The following is a 21,809-nucleotide window of genomic DNA, read 5'->3' as shown; positions in this document are numbered from 1 at the left end:
GGAATATCAATGTCTCCCCTCGGGCTGTCGCGAGGGTTAACGGGAGAGGGGCAGAGCAGCTGGTGGTCGCCCCCACCCCCACCCTGCTGCCTGATGAGTTTCTGGGATGGAGCCTGGGACGTACAAGGGCCCACTGCTTGCCTGTCCTTGCCGGCCGGGGACTGCCAGGCACAGCCACCCAGACCGAAGGCCCAGGGGACCCTCTCCCAGGCCTGGAGGCAGGGGCCAGGTCCCACTGGGCTCTGCCCCCTCAGGCTTTGTGGGCGATGCTGCCAGCACTTCCTCCTCGCTGGCCTCAGTTTCCTCATCCGGGGCAAAGGCACCGCCACGGTGGTCCAGACAAGACAGGAAAGGGCCTCGAACCATGTGAGGCCACGCTCCCGGGTACACACAGACACATAAACAGGAAGGTCTGCGGGGAGGGCCAGCCTCTGCGGCTTCCGCAGGAGGAACCAGGCCCTCACCAAGAAGAGAAGCTGTGTGGAGCCCCAGGGCAGAGCTGGGGTGCTGAGCGCCCACCTCGGGAGGGATTAACCCCTTGTGCAAAGGTGTTGGTGCCAGGAACTCAGGGCAGGGGGGCCCGTTCCCCAGGGGCCCTGGCCTCTTCCAGGTATCACCACCCCCCCTTGGCCTCAGAAGAGCTCTCAACCCCCTCAAAAGCTCAGTCACTTCCTCCCACCGAGCCAACCACCAGAGTAGGGACGGGGCGTGTGCGTATGTGTGAATCCACCCTCCACTTCCCCAGGGATGGTCCCGACACCCCAAATCACTGATTTGCTTAAGGCAAGAAGGGCTGCAGGGGGTTCAGCTTGTTGGAGCTGCCCCCCAAAAGCCAGAAGCTGCACACCACGTGTGCACCCACACGCCTCTGTCACAGCACGTCTAACATTCACACGTCGGCCAGGCATGTGAGCACACGCACGAGCACACACACACACACACACACACACACACACACACACACACGACCCCATTCGCCAGGCCCGCCTCCCCCGACCTCTGGCCCGCCACGGTCTCAGCTACCACCCTCATGGCACACGCTCTCCTGCCCGCCCTCGGAAGCAGCCCCACAGGAAGCCAGCACAGGAGGGGAGACGCCAGCTCCCTGGGCACACCCTGGGCAGCAGAGGCGTGGGGGCAGGGGCTTCCAGGAAGCCTGAAAGGATGCGTCCCCAGAAGTGGCCCCACCTAGATGCCCCTGCCCCCACCCTCCACCCTCAGAGCCAGGGCAGGACAGCACCTAGGGCCTGGGGCAGGTCAGCGTCAAGATCTCTTGGAGGCCCCCACCCAGCTGCCCAACATCCAGCACCGCGGATGCCAGCCTGGGCCAGGGTGGGCAGGAGTGAAGCCCACGCTGGAGGTGGCCAGGGGATGGAGGGACGCCCAGGAGGGACCCAGGATCCTGGGGCAGAGGCCCAACCTGGCTCCTAAAAGAGGTGGAGAAGTGGGCCTGAGATGCTCCGGAGTCGGGGCCAGAGAGGGGCATAGGCCAGGCCTCAGGTAACCCTGGAGGCCAGGGAGGAAGAAGTGGGAAGGTGAGCCGGGACGAGGCAGATGGCGGGCAGCTTCTCCCTTGAGGCACCCAAGGGCCCCAGCCCAGCAGAAAAGCCTCTATGAGCCCCTCGAGCCAGGGGCCACTCCCAGGGCCCAAAGTCTCCCACTTGTCACCTGTTCCCTGGTCCTGGAGACCCACGTGTCAAGCAGCAGCTCCAGGCGCAAGCGGTGGAAGGCCCGGGTCGTCTTGACGGCAATGAAGACATCCTGCAGCTGCAGCTCCTGGGACCCAGAGCTCGGCTGGCTCAGCTCTGGGGTCTCCGGCACCCTCTGGGGGGACAGGCTTATGTGGTACCGTAGGGACAGGAGCCCCATGCACAGGAGGGTGAGCAGGGCTCCAGCCAGGCCCCGCAGGAGCCGGCACTGCATTGGCCCTGGGACCCCAGACAGCTCGGCCCCCAAATCCCAACCGGACAGGGAGGAAACGCTGGTCAGACGGGAGCCCCGGCAGAGGCAAAAGTCTGGCGGGCATCGGGGGCCGGCCGGGAGGGCAGAGGTGGGAGCTGGGGCTCTGGCCCCGGAGGCTGAGCCATGGCAGCCCGCCGCCAGCCCTCCACCTGCTCGCCGCCCTGCCCGGCTGCTCTGGGCTGCCTGGCTCCGCCCCTGCTCAGCCCGAGGGGCGGGGCCTGGCTAGGGGAGCCCCAGAGGTGGCTGGAAAGGAGGCCCCAGCTGGAGGGGCAGCCGGGCCCTGCCAGCTGCTGCAGTGGGGGTGGAGGCAACAGCAAACCTCCCTGCCTGATGGAAGGGGGGCCCCCAGCTTCCCACACCCCAGAGACCTATCAGCTGGGCTCATCCAACACCCAGTACCAAACAGTGCCCCGGCCCAGGCCATCCGGCCTCCCAGCTTCTGCTGTTTCTCCTTCCAGACACTCTCCCCATCTCCTGCAGTCCTCACCCACGTTCTCTCCACCAGGCTGAATTCTGTTGGGACTATCAGGCTGAGCTCAAGGGTTTCCTCCTCCAGGAAGGCTTCCCTGATGTCCCCTCCCAGCCTCTGGGTCTCCCACAGAAGTTTGCTCAGTTCCTTGGTCTTCCCAACGGCACTGGGACTGTCATTCCCAGTTTATAGCTGTGGACATAAGGCACAGAGGCACAGAAAGATCCAGGATGATCCAGCAACTCAGCTACAGAGCCAGGTGGAATCTGGTCTCTCCGGCCCGGCCCATGGCCCACCTCACTTGGCTGCCTCTCTCCCAGCCCGGCCGGGGGACAGAAGGCCTTCTCCAGCCACACCTCCATCTCGCTCTGCACAAGGGCACTCACATCTCCTCCCTTCTCTGCTCCGAGCCTGCACTGGCTCCCGTCTCCTTCAGAACAACAGGCAGAAAGCACACAGCAGCCCCCAGGCCTGCATGCGCCGCCCCCACACACCCCATCCCTCTCCTACGCCCCCCTTGCTCCCTCCACTCCGGACCCACTGGGTTCGCGGTGGGTCCAGGCACGTGGCCACCTCAGGACCTTTGTACTTGTCATTCTTGCCTGGCACTCTCCCTAGAGATCTGCACGTCTCACTCCTTCGCTTCCTTCTGGTCTTTACACAAACGTCAGCTTCTCCCTGAGGCCTTCCCTGACCCCTTTATTTCAATTGCACCGCCCTCCCCTCCTTCCCAGGCCCCCTGTCCTGCTGTTTTTTCCATAGCACTTTTCATCTCCCAGCATCCTATATGTTTTACTTATTTATTGTCTGCCTTCCTCCTGAGAATATCAGGGCAGGATTTCTTCTTTCTAAATCATGGAGTCCCCACTCCCCAGTGCCTAGAACAGCACCTGGCACATAATAGGTGCTCAGTAAATATTTGTCAGTTAAACACAAGAAAGTGCCAGATGGCTGGTAAATTGAACTGGCCCTGCTGCAGCCTAACCCTGCCTGAGGACAGTCGGGGGACAGAAAGGGAAAACAACCCTTTGGAATCACCCTCCTATGGGCCAGCCCCAGCCAGGGCCCTTCACAGCCTGTCTTCTCAGAACAGAGCCACTAAGGGACAATATGAGGCTCTATGCCCCACAGACCAGGTTCAAATCCCAACTGGGCCACTCACGAGCTGTGTGACCCTAGGAAGTTACTTTCGTCATTTGTAAAATGGGGGCACAAATATGACTTGATGACGATTACACGAAGAGTGGGCTTCTCCACCCCACAGAAAGGACAGCTAACACGGGGGGCAGGCAAAGGCGGCTGAGCCACTGGGCTCCAGCATTTCTCCGAGGCTCCTGGGTCTCCCAAGCCAGCACTGGGCCAGGCACGCAGCAGGAAGGTGGGAGGTTCATTTGCCCAAATGCCCATGACCCAGCCCCCACACCCAGGGAACCACAACCATCCACAGAGACGGCCACACAGACCCCCATCTGCAGAAGTGGCATGGCCCAGAAAACGTCACAGGGCTGGGAGGACCCAGCGGGCTTCATGGAGATGGTGTCTCAGCCAGGCTTCAAAGGCCAGTAGGATTCAGGCAGGAAGAGCCGCACAGGCAGAGCCCAGCATGAGCAAAGCTTTGGCAACAGGACAGCTAAGGGCAGATCTGGAGCCCACTGCCCGAGGTGGGGAGGCTGCGCTGCAGACAGGGGAGGGTCTATGCCTGGGAAGGCCCAGAGTGGCGAGGGACATCATGCCCGACTCCTGGGCAGGGGGCTGCACCCTTGTCACTCAGGGTCCGACACTCCAGCCCGCACCCCACAGCAGTGACAGGCTGGTGGGCCTCAAGCTCCAGCCACGGACCCTCCGCCTCCCCTGCCGCCCCAATCTTCACCTTGTTAAAGGCCCCCCTTGTCTTGGAGACAGTGGAAGGAGCTGAAATTTCCTGAGCAATGGCTCTGCCCCAGCCGCACCTGCCAGCCCGGCTGCGGCCAGTCGGCACCACCATGGCCCAGCCCACCATCCACAACACAGGTCATCCGAATTACCACGGGTCACCTAGCTGGCCAAGACTTTGGCTTTCAACCAAACCACACTGCCCCTGCACCCTGCACCCCATCTGGGGAAAGATGCCTCTCCCGGCTGCTGGGACAGCCTGGGCCCACCCTCCACCCTGGCAACTCCCCTCCCAACCACCTTTATCCCACGTGGCCCAGTCTTGAGGCCCCTCACCCACCTCCTCCCTTGTCTCCCATGGAGCTCCAGCCCACATCCAGGCCCCTCATCCCCTCTCAGCATCCCCACGCCCTCTCCGCCCACACCCCAGACTCCCAGCCCAGGCCCCTTTCTCTTAAGCTTGCCAAACACGGAGACCCAGACCCACCCGGGAGGCCACAGAGCCCCTCCTCTCCTGTCTGCTCTACGGCCCCCACTCTGGCCTGGACACTCTGAGGCAACCCCACACCTGAGCCCCCACAGCCCTGTTCTCGCACCCCGCAGACTCCCTCAGCCTATAGGACACAGCCCAAGCTCAACATGGCGTTCTGCACCCCTAGCCCTACCCTTGGACTTGGACTTCCCAAGCTCATTTCCCACTGCTCCCCAGGTGGCCAAACCCAATCCATCTCCTACCTTTGAGCTTCTGCTGTTGAGGTTCCCTCCACCTAGTGCACACGTACACCGCCCCCAAAACCCCCAGGGGCCTGCCCAAGTTCCTCACTGTGACCAAGGACAGTCACCTGCACAGAGGCACATAGGTCCCATGAATGCTTCTTGAAGAAAGGAATCCCAACCCTCAAGCTCAAGTGACACCTCCTCCAGTAAGGCTGCCTGGATTGCTCCCATTGGAGCGACTGTTCTCTCTCTGGTCGAACTGTCTCAGGGACCTGATGGCAGAGCCGAGAGTTTGCTCTTGATCTCCCGGACTCAGCAGCCGAGTCCCTTCAGCCTGAGATCACGCCCTGCTGGCTCTGGTGCCCCGCTCCAGGGAACACTCATTTGATGATCAGCTGCAGGCAGGGCTGAGCGCTGGTGGCCCATCGCTGGGGCCTGCCTTCGGTCATGCGGGGCAGGTAAGGTGATGCCAGCACAGATGGCGGGCGGCTCTGGGAAGAGACAGGCAGGAAATCTGACCCTCCCGACAGGCGGGTGAGTGGGGACCTAAGAGGTGGTGTCAGCCTGAGCTGGGGGTGGGGGTGGAGGGGAGGGTGGAGAGGGGCTCCAGGCCAGGGACATGAGCAAGTAGAAGGCCACCAGCATCTATGACAAAACAGCATTTAATGTTCCATAGTGTGAGTATCTGAGTGCAAAAGGCCCGTTAATAATCCACGAGCCACACATTCTGGTGACAGCAGCCGGCTCCTCCCCACCCAAGAGATGGAGCCCCGGTGAGCCACGGTCGTGGCTGTGCTTGCCGGGAACACACACCTGTTAGTGCCCATGGTGGGGTGTGACATTTACACAGGAGAGAACCGCTGACACAGGTGAGAGGAGAAACGAGGTGACCGTGGCCGGGGAGGCCGCAGTGTTCACATGTGGCCAACACACGAGAAATGTGAGCTGGACGGTGGGAGTCACGCAGTGACGGGCTCTGTGCTCCTGGAAGCAGAACAGGCTCAGGACCTCAGGAGACCCCATGCGCCCAGGCAGAGGGACAGACCTGAGTCTGCCCATGAGAACTTGGGTGTGCAAACCTTTGCACAGGTGTGAGAACACAGATTCCAGGGTGAGTGTTTAAGGAGAGGACGTGGACACACACATGATCCCCACGAGTGGGAACATGGGGACACAGGGACGGGCAGGATGGCCCAAGCAGCAAGTTCAGGAGTGGGGAGTCCTGCCCTGGGCTCCTGCAGGCTCGGCAGGGCCAGTGACAGCCTATGGCGAGAGAGCCCAGAGCCGAGGGTCCCACTTCCAGGAGTCCAAGGGACTGGAAGGCTCAGGGTGGGAGGGCCCAGCTCCACACAGACACCGGTCCCGCTGGCTTCTGAAGTGCAGGAGGAAGTGCAGGTGTCAGACGGGCTCAGGCCTCGCTGCTGCCGCTGCCCCCGCAGCCTCTGCCCCCGCTGTGCTCCACCCACGCGAGGCGGGCCTGCTCCTGCAGGATGCGGCAGCGCACCACCTTGGCCAGCTCCTCCGAGTGGCCCCACTCGTGGGCGGGGACCTGCACCCAGGAGCAGGGCAGCCCCCAGAGCGCATGCTCCGAGCCGCGGCACTGCCGTAGCAGCTCCGAGTCCCGCCAGCCTGGCCGGCCCAGCAGACCCCTGCCAGGAGAGGAGAGGGCCGAGGTCGGAGAGGGCAGAGGGCAGACTGGGCAATCAAGATGGACAGAGGGACAGAGGGAGGGGCGCAATGATGGAAGAGCCAGAGACAGAAGATGGACAGAGACAAAAAGAGAGACAGACAGCAAACGGAGGGAGAGACAGAGACAAAGGGGGAGAGGAAAAGGGCGAGGGGGGAGAGAGGGAGCTCACCGGTCCGCGTGCCCCACCCCACCCCTCACCTGACTTCCCGGACGTTCTTCTCGGTCACCTCCACGTGGATGACGATGGGGTAGATCTCGTTCTGGACCAGCTCCCGCACGCCCCGCGCGCCCAGCTCCAACAGGCAGTGCTTCTTCTCGGAGGATTGAGGCTACATTGCACTCCCGGCCCAGAGACACCCACTCCCACGCTTATTGCAGCCTCCCGCAGGTGCACATCCTGCTTCCCCACCCAGAGGGGCCTTGGCAGTAAGGAAGGGACCCAGCAGAGGAGACAGTGGGCTCGCCGGGTGACCTGGAGAAATGTCCCCCTCCGGACCTCGGCCGCCCCATCTGGAGACTGGAGCTAATGCCGGCCCACCCACCACCCTATGGCCCCCTGCCAGCTCCTGGGACAGAGATGAGTTCCAGGACGAGGATGTGCAGGTGAGCCGCATCCGCTGAACACCTCAAGGGTGACCCGTATACGGTCAACTGCTCCAAACCACCCAGGTCACAGGTGAGGAAAATGAGGACCCCAGGAGGGAAAGGACTTGCCCAGGGTCACCCTGCAAGTAGGCAGAACACGACCCATACTCAGACTGGTTCTCAGGCCCAGAATGGCGCTGGCCCCTTCCAGGCCAGCGCCAGCACCTACCTTCCCAACAGACTCCTGGATGGCACGGATCCTGCTACCCAGCCCAGGGGTGGCAGGCCGGGCCTTGGGGGCTCCAGGCGCCGAGGATGCGCACAGTTCCTCCCCAGAGAGGCTTTCTGCAGTGGGTGATGGGGAAGGAGAGGCAGGGATGAAGGGCCAGTGGGCCCGGCTGCCCCAGAGTGTCACCTAGCCCTTCCCTCCCAGGACACACAGGCTCACCCGCTGGGCACACTTGGAAGTCCAGCCGGGAGCTGGGCAGGTCTAGCAGGTTGCGGATGAGCCGGGGCGCCAGGCACTCGGGCAACAGCACCACGGGCCGCAGGGCGGACACCAGCAGTGGCCGCACCAGGCTGTATGGTTTGAGGCTGCACTCGGGCTCTGCGGCAGGGGAGGGGTGTGGAAGAGATGAGGGTGCAGGCACGTCCCGCTCCTCTTCACTCACACACACACACACACACACACACACAAACACACACACACACACACACACACACACACACCCCTCACTGGGACAGCAGCAGAAGGCTCCTCCCGCCCCCTGCCTCCTGTCTGCCCCCTGCAGGTCATTCTCCACTCAGCTGGAAAGGCTCCGAAAGACCATGCAACTCCCCTGCTTTCAACACACCCGTGACCTCCCAGATCCTCAGGAAAAATGCCACATCCCCCACGTGGGGGACGCAGCCCTGCCGGGAGCCTGGGGAGGTTGGCAGCCACAGACTGCACTCCTGCCTAAGCTCTCCCCGCAGCTGCCTCCGACCGCAGGGCCTCTGCATGCCGCGGGGCCGCCCCACGCCCCGCCCTGTGCCTCAGCCCGGTCAGAGCCCAGTCACACCTTCCCTGGCCCCAGACGGGCAGGGCCCCGGCATGTGCTCCAGGGCACCCAGTCCTTGTCCAATTTAGCGTTCCCAGTGTGACTATCCGATCATCTGCCTCCCTGCTGGACAGTGAAGTCCACAGGGCAGGGACCCTCCGTCCCCAGGACCCAGCACTCACTTGCTGTCCCCAACATCAACGCACCACACACTCCCACTGTCCAGCTCGCACTTCTCGTGTGTGTGGACACGTGTGAACACTGTGGCGTCCCTGGTCCCACGGTCACCTGGTTTCTCCTCTCACCTGTGTCACTGGTTCTCTCCTGTACAAATGTCACGCCCCACCCCTGTGAATGTGGGCACTAACACGTGTGTTCCCGGCAAGCACAGCCAGGACCGTGGCTCACAGGGGCTCCATCTCTCAGGTGAGGGAAGAGCCAGCTGCTGTCACCAGAATGTGTGGCCCGTGGATTATTGACAGGCCTTTTGCGCTCAGAAGCTCACACTAGGGAACATTAAATGCTGTTTCGTCATGCCGGGTGCCTCCGTGCCTTTGCACAGGCTGTGCCTTCTGCCTGGAACAAGGCCCTCGTCACCCTTGAAGGCCCCAGCTGAAACAACCTCTCTTCCCTAACCACCGTCTCCCCTTGGCCCCCCACATGGGCTCCCCCAGCCCCTTCTCCCTGATCTAGCCTAAGGCCTCGCCCTCTGCCTCCAGGAACCCCCCTGGGTCCCAGGGACACCTGCCACCACACGTGTGAGAAGCACAGCTACACGTGCTCTGCCAGACAAGCACGGGCCCGCGCTCGTGCGTGGCCCAAACTCGCACGGACCCACAGTCACCTCCCCGCAGGGTCTCCCTCAATCGTGACAGTCCGTCCTCCCACCAGGGGGAGCCCTGCCCCCACTGGAACCATCACGACAGGCCCTCCAGGCCAAGGGCCACCCAGATGCACACGCTCCCGGGCACCACGCACAGCACAGGATACACCCGCGCACCTGCACGCTCACCTGAGCAGGGCTCCAGCAGCGGCTGCTCGGGGGAGTCCCCCGCAGCACCCCCCACGGGCTTGGGCCTCACCAGCCGCAGTTGGTCCAGGGCTCTCTTCTTCAGCTGGGGAGGGGACAGGAGAGAAGGACACCTGAGAGCTCAGCCCCACTCCCACCCAAGGAGAGAGGAGAGTAAACAGGACCCCAGGCAGAGCGGCCCCACTGCCACCACTGTCCAAGCTTGCAGGAAGAGCCTGGGTCAGTACTAGACGCCCCTCCCCCCGGGCCCTCTCCTTCCCCTGCCGGGCCCAGCACAGCCCTGAAGGCAGGCGAGGGCAGCTGTCCCTTGGGCCCCAGGAAAGCAAGCCCATCAGAGCGCACTGGAGGAGTCTTAGGTCTACCTCCCACTTTACAGATGGGGAGACTGAGGCCCAGAGACCAAGAGGAACCGAATGTCACACAAGAGACAAACTTTAGGGTTTCTTCCAATGAATTAGCAACGTGACTTTGGGTAGGAAGATTAATGAAACCAATAATGACAGCACTAATGATGCCAATAGCTGACAGGTGTCAAATGCCTGCAAGGTGACGACACTAAGCACCTGATGGGCATTAACTCACCAAAGCCACACACCGCCTACAAAGCAGGTAGCGTAACTTCCCCACTTTACAGATAAGGAAACGTAGCTGCAAAGAAGGTTCAGGTGATTGTCCAAAGTCACGCAGCTACGAAGTGGCAGAGCTGGGATTCAAATGTGGGCCGTCCGGCTCCAGAGCCCACACTCTTCATTGACCTAATGTCTCTGGGCCGCACCGTGCCCACATGCACAGTGGGGCTGGCCACCCGGCCCAGCCACCACTCAGGCACTGGAAAAGGGAATGTGACTGCTGTCTTGTGGGATGCTTACTATGTGCCAGGCGTGCTCCTGAGCACTGGGCACATTCTATCTCAGTTAATCCCTAAACTACCCTGGGTGGTGAGCACCACTGTTCTTCTGTTTGCTGGTCACATAGCAGATGATCAACTAAGTCCTGGGGAAGGAGCAGGTGGGGGATGGCCCTCCTCTCCTCCCCCAGGGCTGCCAGAGAGTGGAGCCTGTTCTCTCCCCTTTTGGACCCCACCCTTGGCATCCCCCACCCTTGGTGTCCCTGTCCCTGCCTGCCCAGCCCTGCTTACATTACTGCGGGGGCCTCGGTGCCGGCTGGAGGGCAGGCATTTTTCCTGAACTTCTAGGAACTCCTGGGCTCTGTGGGAGAGAGTCATGTCACACGTTTGTAGGAAGAAGGGGGGCCCCTCCTGTCCTCTCCTCAAACCCCTACTCTGTCCCAGAGGACGATGAGGGACTGCAGGAGGAGGGAGCACCCCATCCCCAGGCTCCTGGCCCTGCATCACCTCTGGTAATTGGGCACAGTGCCCCGGTCCAGGTCCCGCAGCGTGAGGGGGTCGACCCGCGTGCAGAACCACTCCTGCCGCCGCTTGTACGCGGGGTCCACCAGCCGAAGGATCTCTTGGGCTTTCACACAAAGGGCGTGGGGATCTGCCCGCTCGGGCAGGGTGAGGTTGGCTCGAATGTAGAAGGGCTCGGCACACAGACCCTTCACCCAGGCTTCGAGGGCCTCATGGAAGGACTGGCAGGCTGGGCGTGGACGGGGCAGGGGGCAGCAGAGAGGACAAGAGGAGGAAGATGTGGTCAGGGATCAGACATGGCTCTCTGGAGGCCACAGCTGCCAGGACCCCACCTTCCCCTTCCTAAAGTGAGCAACTTAGGTCCACAGGGGAGTGCGGCCTTGCCCAAGGCCACCCAGCCTACTAGGGACAGAACCAAGACTCAAACCCAGGTCTCTGGACTCCTAACATAAGCTGCTTACAGAGGAAGGGACAGAGAAGGGCACAAGGACAGACACAGGAGGCAGCTGCACCGCCAGGCGTCAGGAGACGGAGCGACTGGGGCAGGAGTGGGGCGAGGCCAGCTTCTTCTTGGGCCCTTGGCTTTCCCGCCTGCACCATGAGCTGGATGAGCCTCTCTCGGGCCATCAGCTCCGACCTTCTGGGACTCGTGAGTTCCCAGGCCCTCCCCCGGCCCAGACTTACCCTTCGAGTCCATCAGGAAGGGGAGTGTGGACCCCTGGTTCCAGGACAAGGTTCTCTGCTGGGCCTCGGCTTCCAGGCATGCCCCCTCCAGGCCCGCAGCTTCCGCCCTTGACTGGGAGAAAACGCAGGCAGGGAGGGAAAGAAGTGAGCTTCCCAGGACAGAGCGACCCTGGGGCTGGAGGAGGAAGACCGGGTGTGGGGGTGACCGAGCCTCGTAATTCAGAAAGCCCCACCTCACCGGGGACTACCACGTCCAGTCCAGCCGGATCCGCTCCCATCCACGGGACCCCCCACCCAGGCTAGCTCATCCTGGTCTCTCCCCAGATTTAATGGTGGGGATCTGTCAAGGTGCGGTCAGTCTGTCCCACCTCCCAGCCCCTGCCCAGTCAGACTTCATTTAACGCTGGCTGAGCCCCAGAAGCTCCGCCCAGTGATTTTTTTTGTTTTGAGTCAGAGTCTTGCTCTGTTGCCCAGGCTAGAGTGCCGTGGTGTCAGGCTAGCTCACAGCAACCTCTAACTCCTGGGCTCAAGGAATTCTTCTGCTTCAGCCTCCTGAGTAGCTGGGACTACAAGCATGTGCCACCATGCCCGGCTAATTTTTTTTATATATTTTTAGTTGTCCAGCTAATTTCTTTCTATTTTGAGGAGAGATGGGGTCTCGCTCTTGTTCAGGCTGGTCTCGAACTCCTGACCTCGAGCAATCCTCCTGCCTTGGCCTCGCAGAGTGCTAGGATTACAGGCGTGAGCCACCATGCCCGCCTCGCCCAGTGATCTTGATCCAGCAATTATAGAGTGTCCAGCCATGGCTAAAGCACTGACCCCGCCCCCAGCTCAGCGGGCAGGGCCTCACCTCTCTGGGTTCCATCCTGGCAGACCCAGGCCCGGACAGCACCCTCCGCACCGCCCCAGACCATCTGTCCCCAAGGAGCGGCAGGCTGTCTGGGCCCTTGTCCTGGGGCTCTGGGCCTCCTGGGGGGCTCCGGCCAGACACTCGGATGGCCAGAGACCTGAGAAGGGAGAAGGGGGATGGGAATTAGAGTCCAATCAATACTTTGATTCAGTTCAACATTCTCAGAGAACTACAGTGATGCCATTCCCCAAGTATGCCAGGACCCTCAGGCCATTGCATCTGCTGTGCCCTCTGCCCGGAATGCCCTTCCCTCCCTTCTCTGCCTGGCAAATGCTGTTCATCCTCCAAGTTCCAGTCAAAAGCAGCCTCTCCCCCCAGACCCCTGGGCACACGGGGGGGTGGAGCTTGCTGCAGGAGTGCCAGCGGCACCTCGCCGCAGCTTTGCATTGGTTCCCTTTTGTTTCCTGTGTCAGAACGAACACCTTCAGGACCAGACTTCTACAGGGCTCAGCTCTGTATCCTGGCACCAAACCCAGTGTCTGGCACATAACAGATGACTAATAAATCTTGTTATGCTCACAGTCTGGGGAAGGAGGTCGCCACTAGCACACAGCACAGAGCCGAGGATGGGTACAGCCGGCAGTGGAAGCACAGAGGGGAGAGGTTCCGGGGAAGAAGCGCCTGGCTACACCTTGGTGAAGAACAGAAGGCAACTGCGTTCCAGGCTGAAGGAATGGCGTGAGCAAAGGTGTGGAGGACAGAATACGGGACGTGCGGAGGGAATTAATAACAACAACGACAGTAATGGTAGCAGCAAAGGCTCGCTGGCTGCTTCCACGTGCCGAAAACCACGCGGAGCTCCTCGCCCTAATTACTAATTTCACATCCTGGGAAACAGCTCCCATAAAAGGCAAGCCGGAGCCAGCCTGCGGACGGCATGGGACGAAGGCATCTGGCTTTGCTCCCACGGGCAGCAGGAGCCGCCGACGGTTACGACAAAGCGTCACCAACATCCCCATCGTGCAGGGTTGTGCCTGTCCCTGGATGAGCGCTGGCGAGGCCCTGTGGCCAGGCTCAGAGACAAACTGAACCAAAGACCCCTCCAAGCCCCCCAGCCATGGGGCGGGGGCAAGGCCTGGGTCAGTGGGTGGCTCCAGACAGAGAGGCAGCTCGGAAAAGCCTCCCACCCACCACGGCTGCTGCAGCCCACATAAAGCCTCACTGTCCCCTGCTGCCAGCCGGGGTGGGCGAGGCTACAAGGACCTTACCCCAGGCAGCACCCTGGGGAGCAGGAAGCTTTGGCTCCAGGAAAGCCGCGCCGCTGCCCGCTCCGGCAAAACAGAGCCAGGCCTGAGGATGGGAGGCATCACTCAGCACCCGCTGTCCTGGTGGCATGGAGGTGGCATGGGAAGGTCTGGGCAGAGGTGAGAAGCCTGAGATCTAGCCTGACCATGCCGGCCGGTGGCTGTGTGGCTGGAGCACAGTCTGGCTCCAAACGCCAGGGGCAAGTGTCCCCCAGACTGGGCCAACGGGCACATGCGTGGTCTCAGTCACCACATCCACAAAACGAGGATGCCAACGGCGGCACCCCTTCCCACCGTGCGTGAGGAAGGTCAAGTAAATGTAAAAATAACACAGGGAGAGGTGGAAACCAGAGGGCTCCACCTTCAAACTGCAGGACTGTCCCTTGGTGGGTGGTGACATTCACTCGGTCATGACCAGCACAGTTTTTTAATGGAATGGAACCAAAAATACAAGCCTGCCTCCCCCCAGCGGAGTCCAACCACTGTCTCGCTACCCTTCTGTTTCAGCCGTGGGTCCTGGGTCCCTCTCACCCTGGGTTGTGGCGGGAAAGTCTGAGGAAAGTGGCAGGAGCACACCACCAGGAACCCCGGGGCCGGGCGGCCGGCCTGCTCAGCCTCCAGCGCCTGGCAGCCCCCTCCCTCACTGCACAACTCGGCAAGTTAAGACACGAGAAGCTCTCAGAACAGTGCCCAGTAAGCACTAATGCTCAGTAAAAACTAGACGTTTACCGGTGTCAGGTGTGATTCAGGACAAGTCACCTCTCTCCGGCCTCAGTTTCCCCACCTGTTTCAAACCCACAGACAACTGCTATCATGGCCTTCCCAAACAAGAGCCCAGGGAGCAGCTGGCACCCAGGCCCTCTCCGCCCCACCCCTGCTCACTTCCCCCTGCAACTGGAGCATGAAGGCTGACCTCGGCCACCCCAGGTTTTCGGGCTCTTCTCGCCAACTTCTGCTGCTCCCTGAAGACCTGGCTCAGGCACCCCCTCTTCCAGGACACGCTTGCTGACCACCCTGAAGGATCAATGACCTCTCAGAGCCTCCAAGACCAGCAATGCCTCTCTCAGCACTTCTCAGGGTCCACAGAGTCCGCGTGGGGGCTTGCCAGGAGCAGGGTCCAAATCGGGTTCCTCTTGGCCCCCAAACTCAGACAAGCAGGAAGGGAGAGAAAGAACAAGTGGGGGTAGGCGGCTGCCTGTGGGGTCCCCAGCCACTAGGTGAGGGTTCCCAGCCCCTCCCCCAGTCAGGTCAGGTCGGGTCACAGGCAGGCTAGTCATGGGCCAAGTCTGCCGGCTCTGCCAGCTCTGGGCAGTGATGGGCCGAGCAGCCTCAGGGAGTGTCCCCCACCCTAGGGCACAGTGGGAAGACCTCTAGGCTCTGCGTGCCTGCTTCGTCCCAGGTCAGGGACCTGATGCTGACACTTAAGCATGTTGTACTGACTACCTCACTTAATGCCCACAATCCCACGGGGGCATCTGTTAAAAAAGAGGGAAACTGGGCCGGGCGCGGTGGCTCACGCCTGTAATCCTAGCACTCTGGGAGGCCGAGGCGGGCGGATCATTTGAGCTCAGGAGTTCGAGACCAGCCTGAGCAAGAGCAAGACCCCGTCTCTACTAAAAATAGAAAGAAATTAATCAGACAACTAAAAATATATAGAAAAAATTAGCCGGGCATGGTGGCACATGCCTGTAGTCCCAGCTACTTGGGAGGCTGAGGCAGGAGGATCGCTTGAGCCCAGGAGTTTGAGGTTGCTTGAGCTAGGATGACGCCACGGCACTCTAGCCAGGGCAAAACAGTGAGACTCTGTCTCAAAAAAAAAAAAAAAGAGAGAGAAACTGAGGCACAGGGAAGTTATACAAGCGTGGCACAGCTGGTGGGTGGTGGAGTCAGACAATGACTTATCAGAACCCTCTCTACTCCAGGACAAAAGGTGCCAGAGACCCTCTGGGACCACGTGAGTTGGGGGGCAGAGGCGGGAGTTGGTTGGGAGAGGCACCTTGCCCCTCACCTGGCACCCCACTTCACTCTTGGGCTCTTCCTTGCTGTCTCCCCACCCGCCATTCGTCCACCTGTCCTCCAGCGTGTCCCAGCACCCTTGCCGGGAAGGGCAGGGCAGAGTGGCTGAGGGGACACGATGGGCAGGAAACAGGAAAGAGGAAAGAAAGTGCCGGCACACACTGGACACCAACACGAGCCAGAGATCGACGGGCACGCAGACAGCAGGAAGGCACGCCGGTGTCCCCACACCAGCACCACGTGGCCGGTGACTTGGGACAAGTCTCTGATTCTCTGAGCCTTGGTGGCTGAAAATACCAGGCTGGCAAAGCTACTCTGGGGGTTAAACAACAACGACGGCAACAGCTAAGAGCTGGCATGTACTCACCATGCACCGAGAACATTCTAAGCACTCCAGAAGAAACACTGGAACCCCCACAATGACCCTAGGCGACAGGCACTATTTGACCCCATTTAACAGAGAAGGAAACTGAGGCACTAGGAAATTAAGTGACTTGCCCAAGGCCCCACAGTAGCAAGTGACAAAGCTGGGACTTGAGCCCAGGCAGCTGGCTCCAAAGCCTGCCCTCCCCACCTCACCCTAACATGGCTCCAGGGGACATGAGACTTGTCCCACCTGGGCACCGTGCCGGCCCCCTTCTCCCTCTACCTGCCCACCTCTCCTTCTCTCAGTCCCCTACCCCTGCGCCCATCCCCTCTGTGCTCTTCTCCCAACTCCCTCCTGTCCTGGAACAGCATGGGCAGAAAAGCTGGCCCCACGTGACCACGGGGCCCAGGCGGGGGACGGGCCAGAGGCCCCTGCTCCCTCTGCTGCATCCTGGCGCTGTTGGACAGTGGCCAGGACCCCTGCTGGAGGAGGGGAGGAAGGGCTGAGGCCAGCAGGAAAGGAGGCGACTCCACCCCTTCCCCCAGAAGGACGTCCTGCACAGGCAGAAACAATGTCATGCTGGGCCCACTGCCGGGCGAGGGTGGGGGCAGAGGCCAGGACACCGGCCTGGCCAAGCCGCTTCCAGGAGGCCCCAGTCCTGCTCTGTTGTGTGACCTGTCCCCATGCACCCAGCAGCCCCACACTCTGGCTCTGACAGTGGATGCTTCCCGTGCCCCTTCCAAAACCCAAGTCTGATGAGGTTACTGTGGACCTGGCCCTGGTACTTCCCAACTGTGTGACCTCGGGCAAGGTGCTTAACCTCTCTGAGCCTCAGTTATCTCCTCTGCAAAACACGGATAACCATAATAACGCCTACATCCAGGACGGAGAGAATGCCGTCAGGCAGCCGGCAGCTGGCCTTGCATTTAATAATAGCTAACGCCCCAGGCTTCCCAGCGCGCACAAGCCAAAGTCCACACTCTCCCAGCCCGACGCACAAAGCCACCGGGGACCAGCCCGGCCTTGACTTTCTCCTTTCCCCAGCCCCCGCCAGCCCTCTCCCCCTCTCTCCCTCGTCCACAGTCCCCCTGTGGCTCCCCCCACCCGAGTTCCAAGGCCACGGCCTCAGTGTGGCCCCGCCATCCCCCACCCCCAGATCCGCTGGCAGGTGTGAACTGGGCCACTGGTCGCCAACACTAACAGCACATTGGCTGCCGCTCACTCTGCACTCCTGTGTTTTGTGACTCCTGCTGTGGGCTGTGGCCAGCTCAGCCACAGGGGCTCCCAGGGTGCCCCCAGCCCCAGCCCCACCCCCAGCACGAAGCTTTGCTAGACAGCTCGGTCCTGCTGGGCGCTGAGAGCCCGGGACACTGGCATGTAGGGTGCTGGGACAAGCCTGTACTGCCTGGCAGAGCTGGGTGCTTTGGTTCCAGGAACATAAACCTAAAATACCCACATGCAGAAGAAATCACCATCCCCCTTTAGCTGCTGAGGAAACTGAGGCCCAGAGAAATGAAATGACCAGCCCAAGTCACAGGGACAATAAATGGCGGTGACAGGATTTGAATCCGAGGGCTGCCAACATCTGAAGACCTTAATATTCCAGCAGTTGCATAAAGCAAAGGTTTCTACTCCCTCCCACCTCACCCCTGTTGACCCCCTCAAGCAGCGAAGACCCAGCCCCTCAGCTCCGCCCACCCCGGACAGCGGCAGTACCTGTTGAGGAAGTCCAGGCCGCAGCCCCGGGCCAGGAGGCCTTCCGGCTTTCCCAAAGGCCACACGCTGTCGGAGGATGAGGCTGAGGAGAGGCCAGGGGACCAGGGCTTCAGTGTCACACTCCCTGGGGAGAAAGAGTGAGGTTCAGGGGTCCGGGACTGGGAAACATGGATGGCCGGGGTCCACAGGAGGGACTGAGCAACCCCCAAGCCCAGGGCAAGCCCAGGCAGGTTTGAGGCCCCAGGAGCACATCAGACCCACTAGGCTCAGGGCTGGGCTGGGCCCCACAAGGGAGGGCTGGAAGTGAGGAGGCCGGGACAGCACAGCCAGGAACAGGGGTGCAGGGGCCAGGACTGGGCTCCAGGTGAGAAGCCTGAACCAAATCCCCCAGGGGCCTCCCAAGCAGGACCTGCCTGCCCGGCCAGGGCCACAGGAAAAGGGACACAGACCAAGGACAGAGCGGGTAGCACTGCCACTCCCCGAGATGGGCCCTCCCCGCGGGGCTCCCAAGGGCTGTTACCTGTGATGTCCGACATGCTGCTGAAGGACCTGGGCAGGGAGAGGGCAGGTGGTGAGGCACAGTGGGTACTCTGCCCCACTCCCTCCTCCTGCCCCAGGCCACCAAAACGTCCCATAGCCCCCAAGCACATGCAGACTAGACTGAAGGCAGGGTCCCAGGCACAAGGCACCCATGACACCCGGCTCCCCTAAACTCAGGCCTCTGCTGCACGTCATTCCACCTACAATGCCCTGGCCTGCCTTTCACAGCCAGCTCCTCCAATGCCGCCTCCTCCTGGAAGGCTGCCCTGATCTCTACCCCTCATCTCACCCTCACTTGCTACCTTTGTTGCTCGTGGCTCCTGGGTGTACCGCCCGAATTAGACCTGACGTCCTCCCCAGACACCCCATCAGGGCAGATTCACTGAGGTCAAGCCCACGTTGGTCACAGCCCCCAGTGCCCAGCCCCTCATCGGTAAAGGAATAAACCAAGCGCTACCTACAGGGGGAGCCGTGATGGGGCCCCACCCCGGGAGGCAGCGTCTCTCCTGCCCTCGGTCTTGCCACCGGTAGGTCCAGCTTGGTTTTCCAGCCCGTTTGCTGTTGATGTCCAAACCTGGGGCCCCGGCTTTCCCGCCTGAGGCCCCTGACCCCTTGGAACATTCTCCACGCCTTCTACTCCTGACCCTCGGGCTTCCCCTTGGGCTTAAGATCTTCAAGGCTGGACCTGCAGGGACTCTCCTGCCAGGGTGCTCCGCTGGGCTGAGTGCGCTCTGCCCTCTGGCCGCACCCTAACCCCTGCCCTCGGTCACTCCTACAGCTCGCGGGGCCCAGGTTTCCAGAGCTCCAGCCACCTGAGGGCAGTAAAGGGAAGCGACTGCATGGGCCTGGCTCTGACACTGGGGGTTCCGGGAGGTGGCTGTCCAGGGAACAGCAGCCCCTCCCTCCTGGCCTCCACTGCTGGCCGCAGCCATCTCACCTCTTAGGGGGAGCAGGGTCCTCCTCGCGCTGCCGGCGGAGGATGGAGCCGGCACTGGGGGGAAAGGGCAGGATGGAGAGCCGGTTGATCTCCTTCTCGCTGTCTGTGGCCTCCTCCTGCAACGCCACGACAGGGCCTGGTCACCCCTCTGCCCAGCAGCAGCCCAGTCCTCAACGCACCTGGTTTATGCCCATTCCACAGATGAGAAGTAGGGCCCAGAGCAGAGGAGGGAGCTCTACAAGATTCTAGTGTGTGAGTGGCCCCCCAGGTCCCCTGGCACCTAGGCCCAGCACCACGCTGGCTCTGGGTGAGCTAAAATAAGGCACTGGCTCTCCCTGGGCCTCAGTGTCCTCACCTGTAAAATGGAACCTTCAGTGAAGAGGAAAGGACTCTATTCATTGGTAATTACATGGATGTTATCAGCATCCCCTAATATTGGGGTGGGGCAGTGTCTCACCGAGGTGTGGGTCTCAGATCCCCCCAGGACAGGCGCCTCCCCAGCTGCTTCTGGGCCTCCCAGCGGGGAGGGGAACTCGCTCAGGCTCCAGGTGCTGCTGAGGTTGGAGCACAGGGAGTGGGAGGAGGCACAGGCCTGGAAGAGGAAGAGGGGAGGTGAGCGGTGCTAGGCCCAGGCCAGCCACAGTCCTTTACTGAGCACCTGCCATGTGCCAGGCACAGGGACAGAGCCGCACCACACGAGACCAGACCCCTGCCCTCATGGAGCTCACAGTCTAGATGGGGAGACAAATAAACCAGCAGACAGATGAACAAAATGACCCCAAGCTGAGATGACAGCAGAAGGGTGCCCAGGGCATGGAAAGCCCTCAAAGGCCCTACACAGACTGGGGGCATCAGAGTGCTTTCCAGAAAAAGTATGGTTTGAACTGAGAACTGAGTTGGGGAGGATGGTCCAGGCAGATGGACTGGCATGTGCAAAGGCCCTGAGGCAGGACACATTCTAGGAATTAAAAGGCTGAAACCCAAAGAACCAGCTAGAGAAAGAGAGGGGCCCAATCTGCAGGGCTTCTTGGCAATGAGAGGGGGCTCTCTCTTCAAGTAAGAGCAAAACAGCCATGGAGGGTTTTAACGAGGAAGAAGTCACAAATTCACGTCCTTCTATTCCTCCAGGCCCCACTGCGTCGAACATCAAGCTTGCTGAGCTGTCTTCAAACAACCCCAGATGGGAAAAGGCAGTGCTCCTGGCAGTGGCCTGAGGACCAGTGTCTGATTTACACAGGGCCCAGAGGCCCAGCTCCAGTGTTGGCTGGCTGTGTGGCCATAGGCAAGCTTGTGGCCCTCTCTGGGCCCTATGCAATGAGGGGACTAGACCAGCTGGTCTCTGGCAGGTTTTTAGGCCCATGTTAGACTAGACTAGCTGGACTCTGAGGCCCAGGTTTTGAATTCCAACATACTCACAGGCCCTAGGGCAGCCACGCTTCCCCAAGTATATGCAAAGACAGGCTTCAGACTATTCTTAGTGTCCCAAGAGCAGCCCCAGAAACTCAGAGACCAACGTGCCCCTGGCCTCTCACCAACCCACACCCACCCCAGCCTGGGTCCAAGTGCTCCCACCCACAGCCGAGGGCTCTTTCTAGGTCCCCCATGTTCCCTCCCCCTGGCTGAGGTCTCCCACCACGTCCTGCATGTGTCCAGCCCTGGCCAAAAGCTGCCCCCAGGACCCCACCCTTCCCACCAGGCCCCTGCAATCCTGACCCAGCTCACCTTGAGGCAGGCGCCGCCCTGGGCCCGCTGCAGCTGCGCCTCCAGCAGGGCCTTGGCGCCTTCCAGGCTGGTGAGTGTGGTCAGCAGCTCATCCCGCTCGGCCTCCAGGCCCCGCACCTGCTTGCGGTACTGGTCCTTCTCAATGAGGCTCTGGGAATACTGCAGCTGGATCCGGTCCCGGCTCTGTATGGCCTGCGGGGCAGGGGCCAGACAGCAGCTGAAGGAGCCACAGAGGCTCAGCTGTCCTGGCCTGACTTGCAGAATGGGTTCGGGAACGAGAACCGCAGTGATCATTTATTGAGCACGTCCTGTGTGCCAGGCCCTGCGCTATATATATCAGCTCATTTAATTGTCACATTAACTGGCTGAGTTAGATACTATCGTTATTCTCATTTTGCAGATGGGGAGACCAAGTCAGCAGGGCAAGAGATGAGTCCAGTTGCAGAGACCAGGCTCTTCCCGCTTCACCAAGAACAACTTAAAACTCTTCCATGAGATCCACTGTGCCAAGGGCTCTATTCACAGACCCCGGTCAGAGGAGGAGCTGGGAGGCAAACCCAGCCCGTCACATCCAAAGCGCTTTTCCCCACAGTGAAGACCACAGTCCCTGAGAGCTGGGCCCGTGGCCCAGACCTGTCACCTACTGCCTTGGAGGGAGCTGGGGCCAGGGCCTGGGGGGCAGCCTGGTAAAACGTAGATTCTTAACTGGGCACGGTGGCTCACGCCTGTAACCTCAGCACTCTGGGAAGCCAAGGCTGGAGGATCACTTGAGGTCAGGAGTTCAAGACCAGCCTGAGCAACAGCAAGACCCCGTCTCTACTAAAAGAAGAAAAATTAGCTGGGCATGGTGGCACGCGCCTGTAGTCCCAGCTACTCAGGAGGCTGAGGCAGGAGGATCACTTGAGTCCAGGAGTCCAAGGTTGCTGTGAGCTAGGCTGA

General features: G+C 61.1%; 2 protein-coding genes across 3 annotated transcripts in view; both read right to left on the bottom strand.

Moving 5' to 3' along the window:
* Positions 1-2,126, bottom strand: part of MFNG (MFNG O-fucosylpeptide 3-beta-N-acetylglucosaminyltransferase) — a 14,885-nt gene extending 12,759 nt beyond the window's left edge. For both annotated transcript variants that reach the window (XM_012638033.1, XM_012638034.1), the window contains exon 1: positions 1,669-2,126. In XM_012638033.1, the coding sequence (XP_012493487.1) occupies positions 1,669-1,923 (255 nt within the window). In that variant the 5' untranslated portion in view covers positions 1,924-2,126. The remainder of the gene's footprint in view (positions 1-1,668) is intronic.
* A 3,538-nt stretch (positions 2,127-5,664) lies between these two features.
* CARD10 (caspase recruitment domain family, member 10) overlaps positions 5,665-21,809 on the bottom strand; it is a 26,710-nt gene continuing 10,565 nt past the window's right edge. Inside the window, exons 7-20 of the mRNA XM_012638032.1 lie at positions 20,871-21,062; positions 19,606-19,740; positions 19,149-19,264; positions 18,192-18,220; positions 17,672-17,795; positions 12,269-12,425; positions 11,419-11,530; positions 10,720-10,963; positions 10,504-10,573; positions 9,348-9,450; positions 7,744-7,902; positions 7,525-7,640; positions 6,909-7,021; positions 5,665-6,669 (exon numbers count right to left, since the gene is read on the bottom strand). Of these exons, the coding sequence (XP_012493486.1) occupies positions 6,429-6,669; positions 6,909-7,021; positions 7,525-7,640; positions 7,744-7,902; positions 9,348-9,450; positions 10,504-10,573; positions 10,720-10,963; positions 11,419-11,530; positions 12,269-12,425; positions 17,672-17,795; positions 18,192-18,220; positions 19,149-19,264; positions 19,606-19,740; positions 20,871-21,062 (1,911 nt within the window). The 3' untranslated portion in view covers positions 5,665-6,428. The remainder of the gene's footprint in view (positions 6,670-6,908; positions 7,022-7,524; positions 7,641-7,743; positions 7,903-9,347; positions 9,451-10,503; positions 10,574-10,719; positions 10,964-11,418; positions 11,531-12,268; positions 12,426-17,671; positions 17,796-18,191; positions 18,221-19,148; positions 19,265-19,605; positions 19,741-20,870; positions 21,063-21,809) is intronic.

This window comes from Propithecus coquereli, unplaced genomic scaffold, assembly GCF_000956105.1.
Source record: "Propithecus coquereli isolate 6110/MARCELLA unplaced genomic scaffold, Pcoq_1.0 Scaffold126, whole genome shotgun sequence".
NCBI classification, from domain to species: Eukaryota; Metazoa; Chordata; class Mammalia; order Primates; family Indriidae; genus Propithecus; species Propithecus coquereli.
This window is presented reverse-complemented; position numbering and strand designations above follow the sequence as displayed.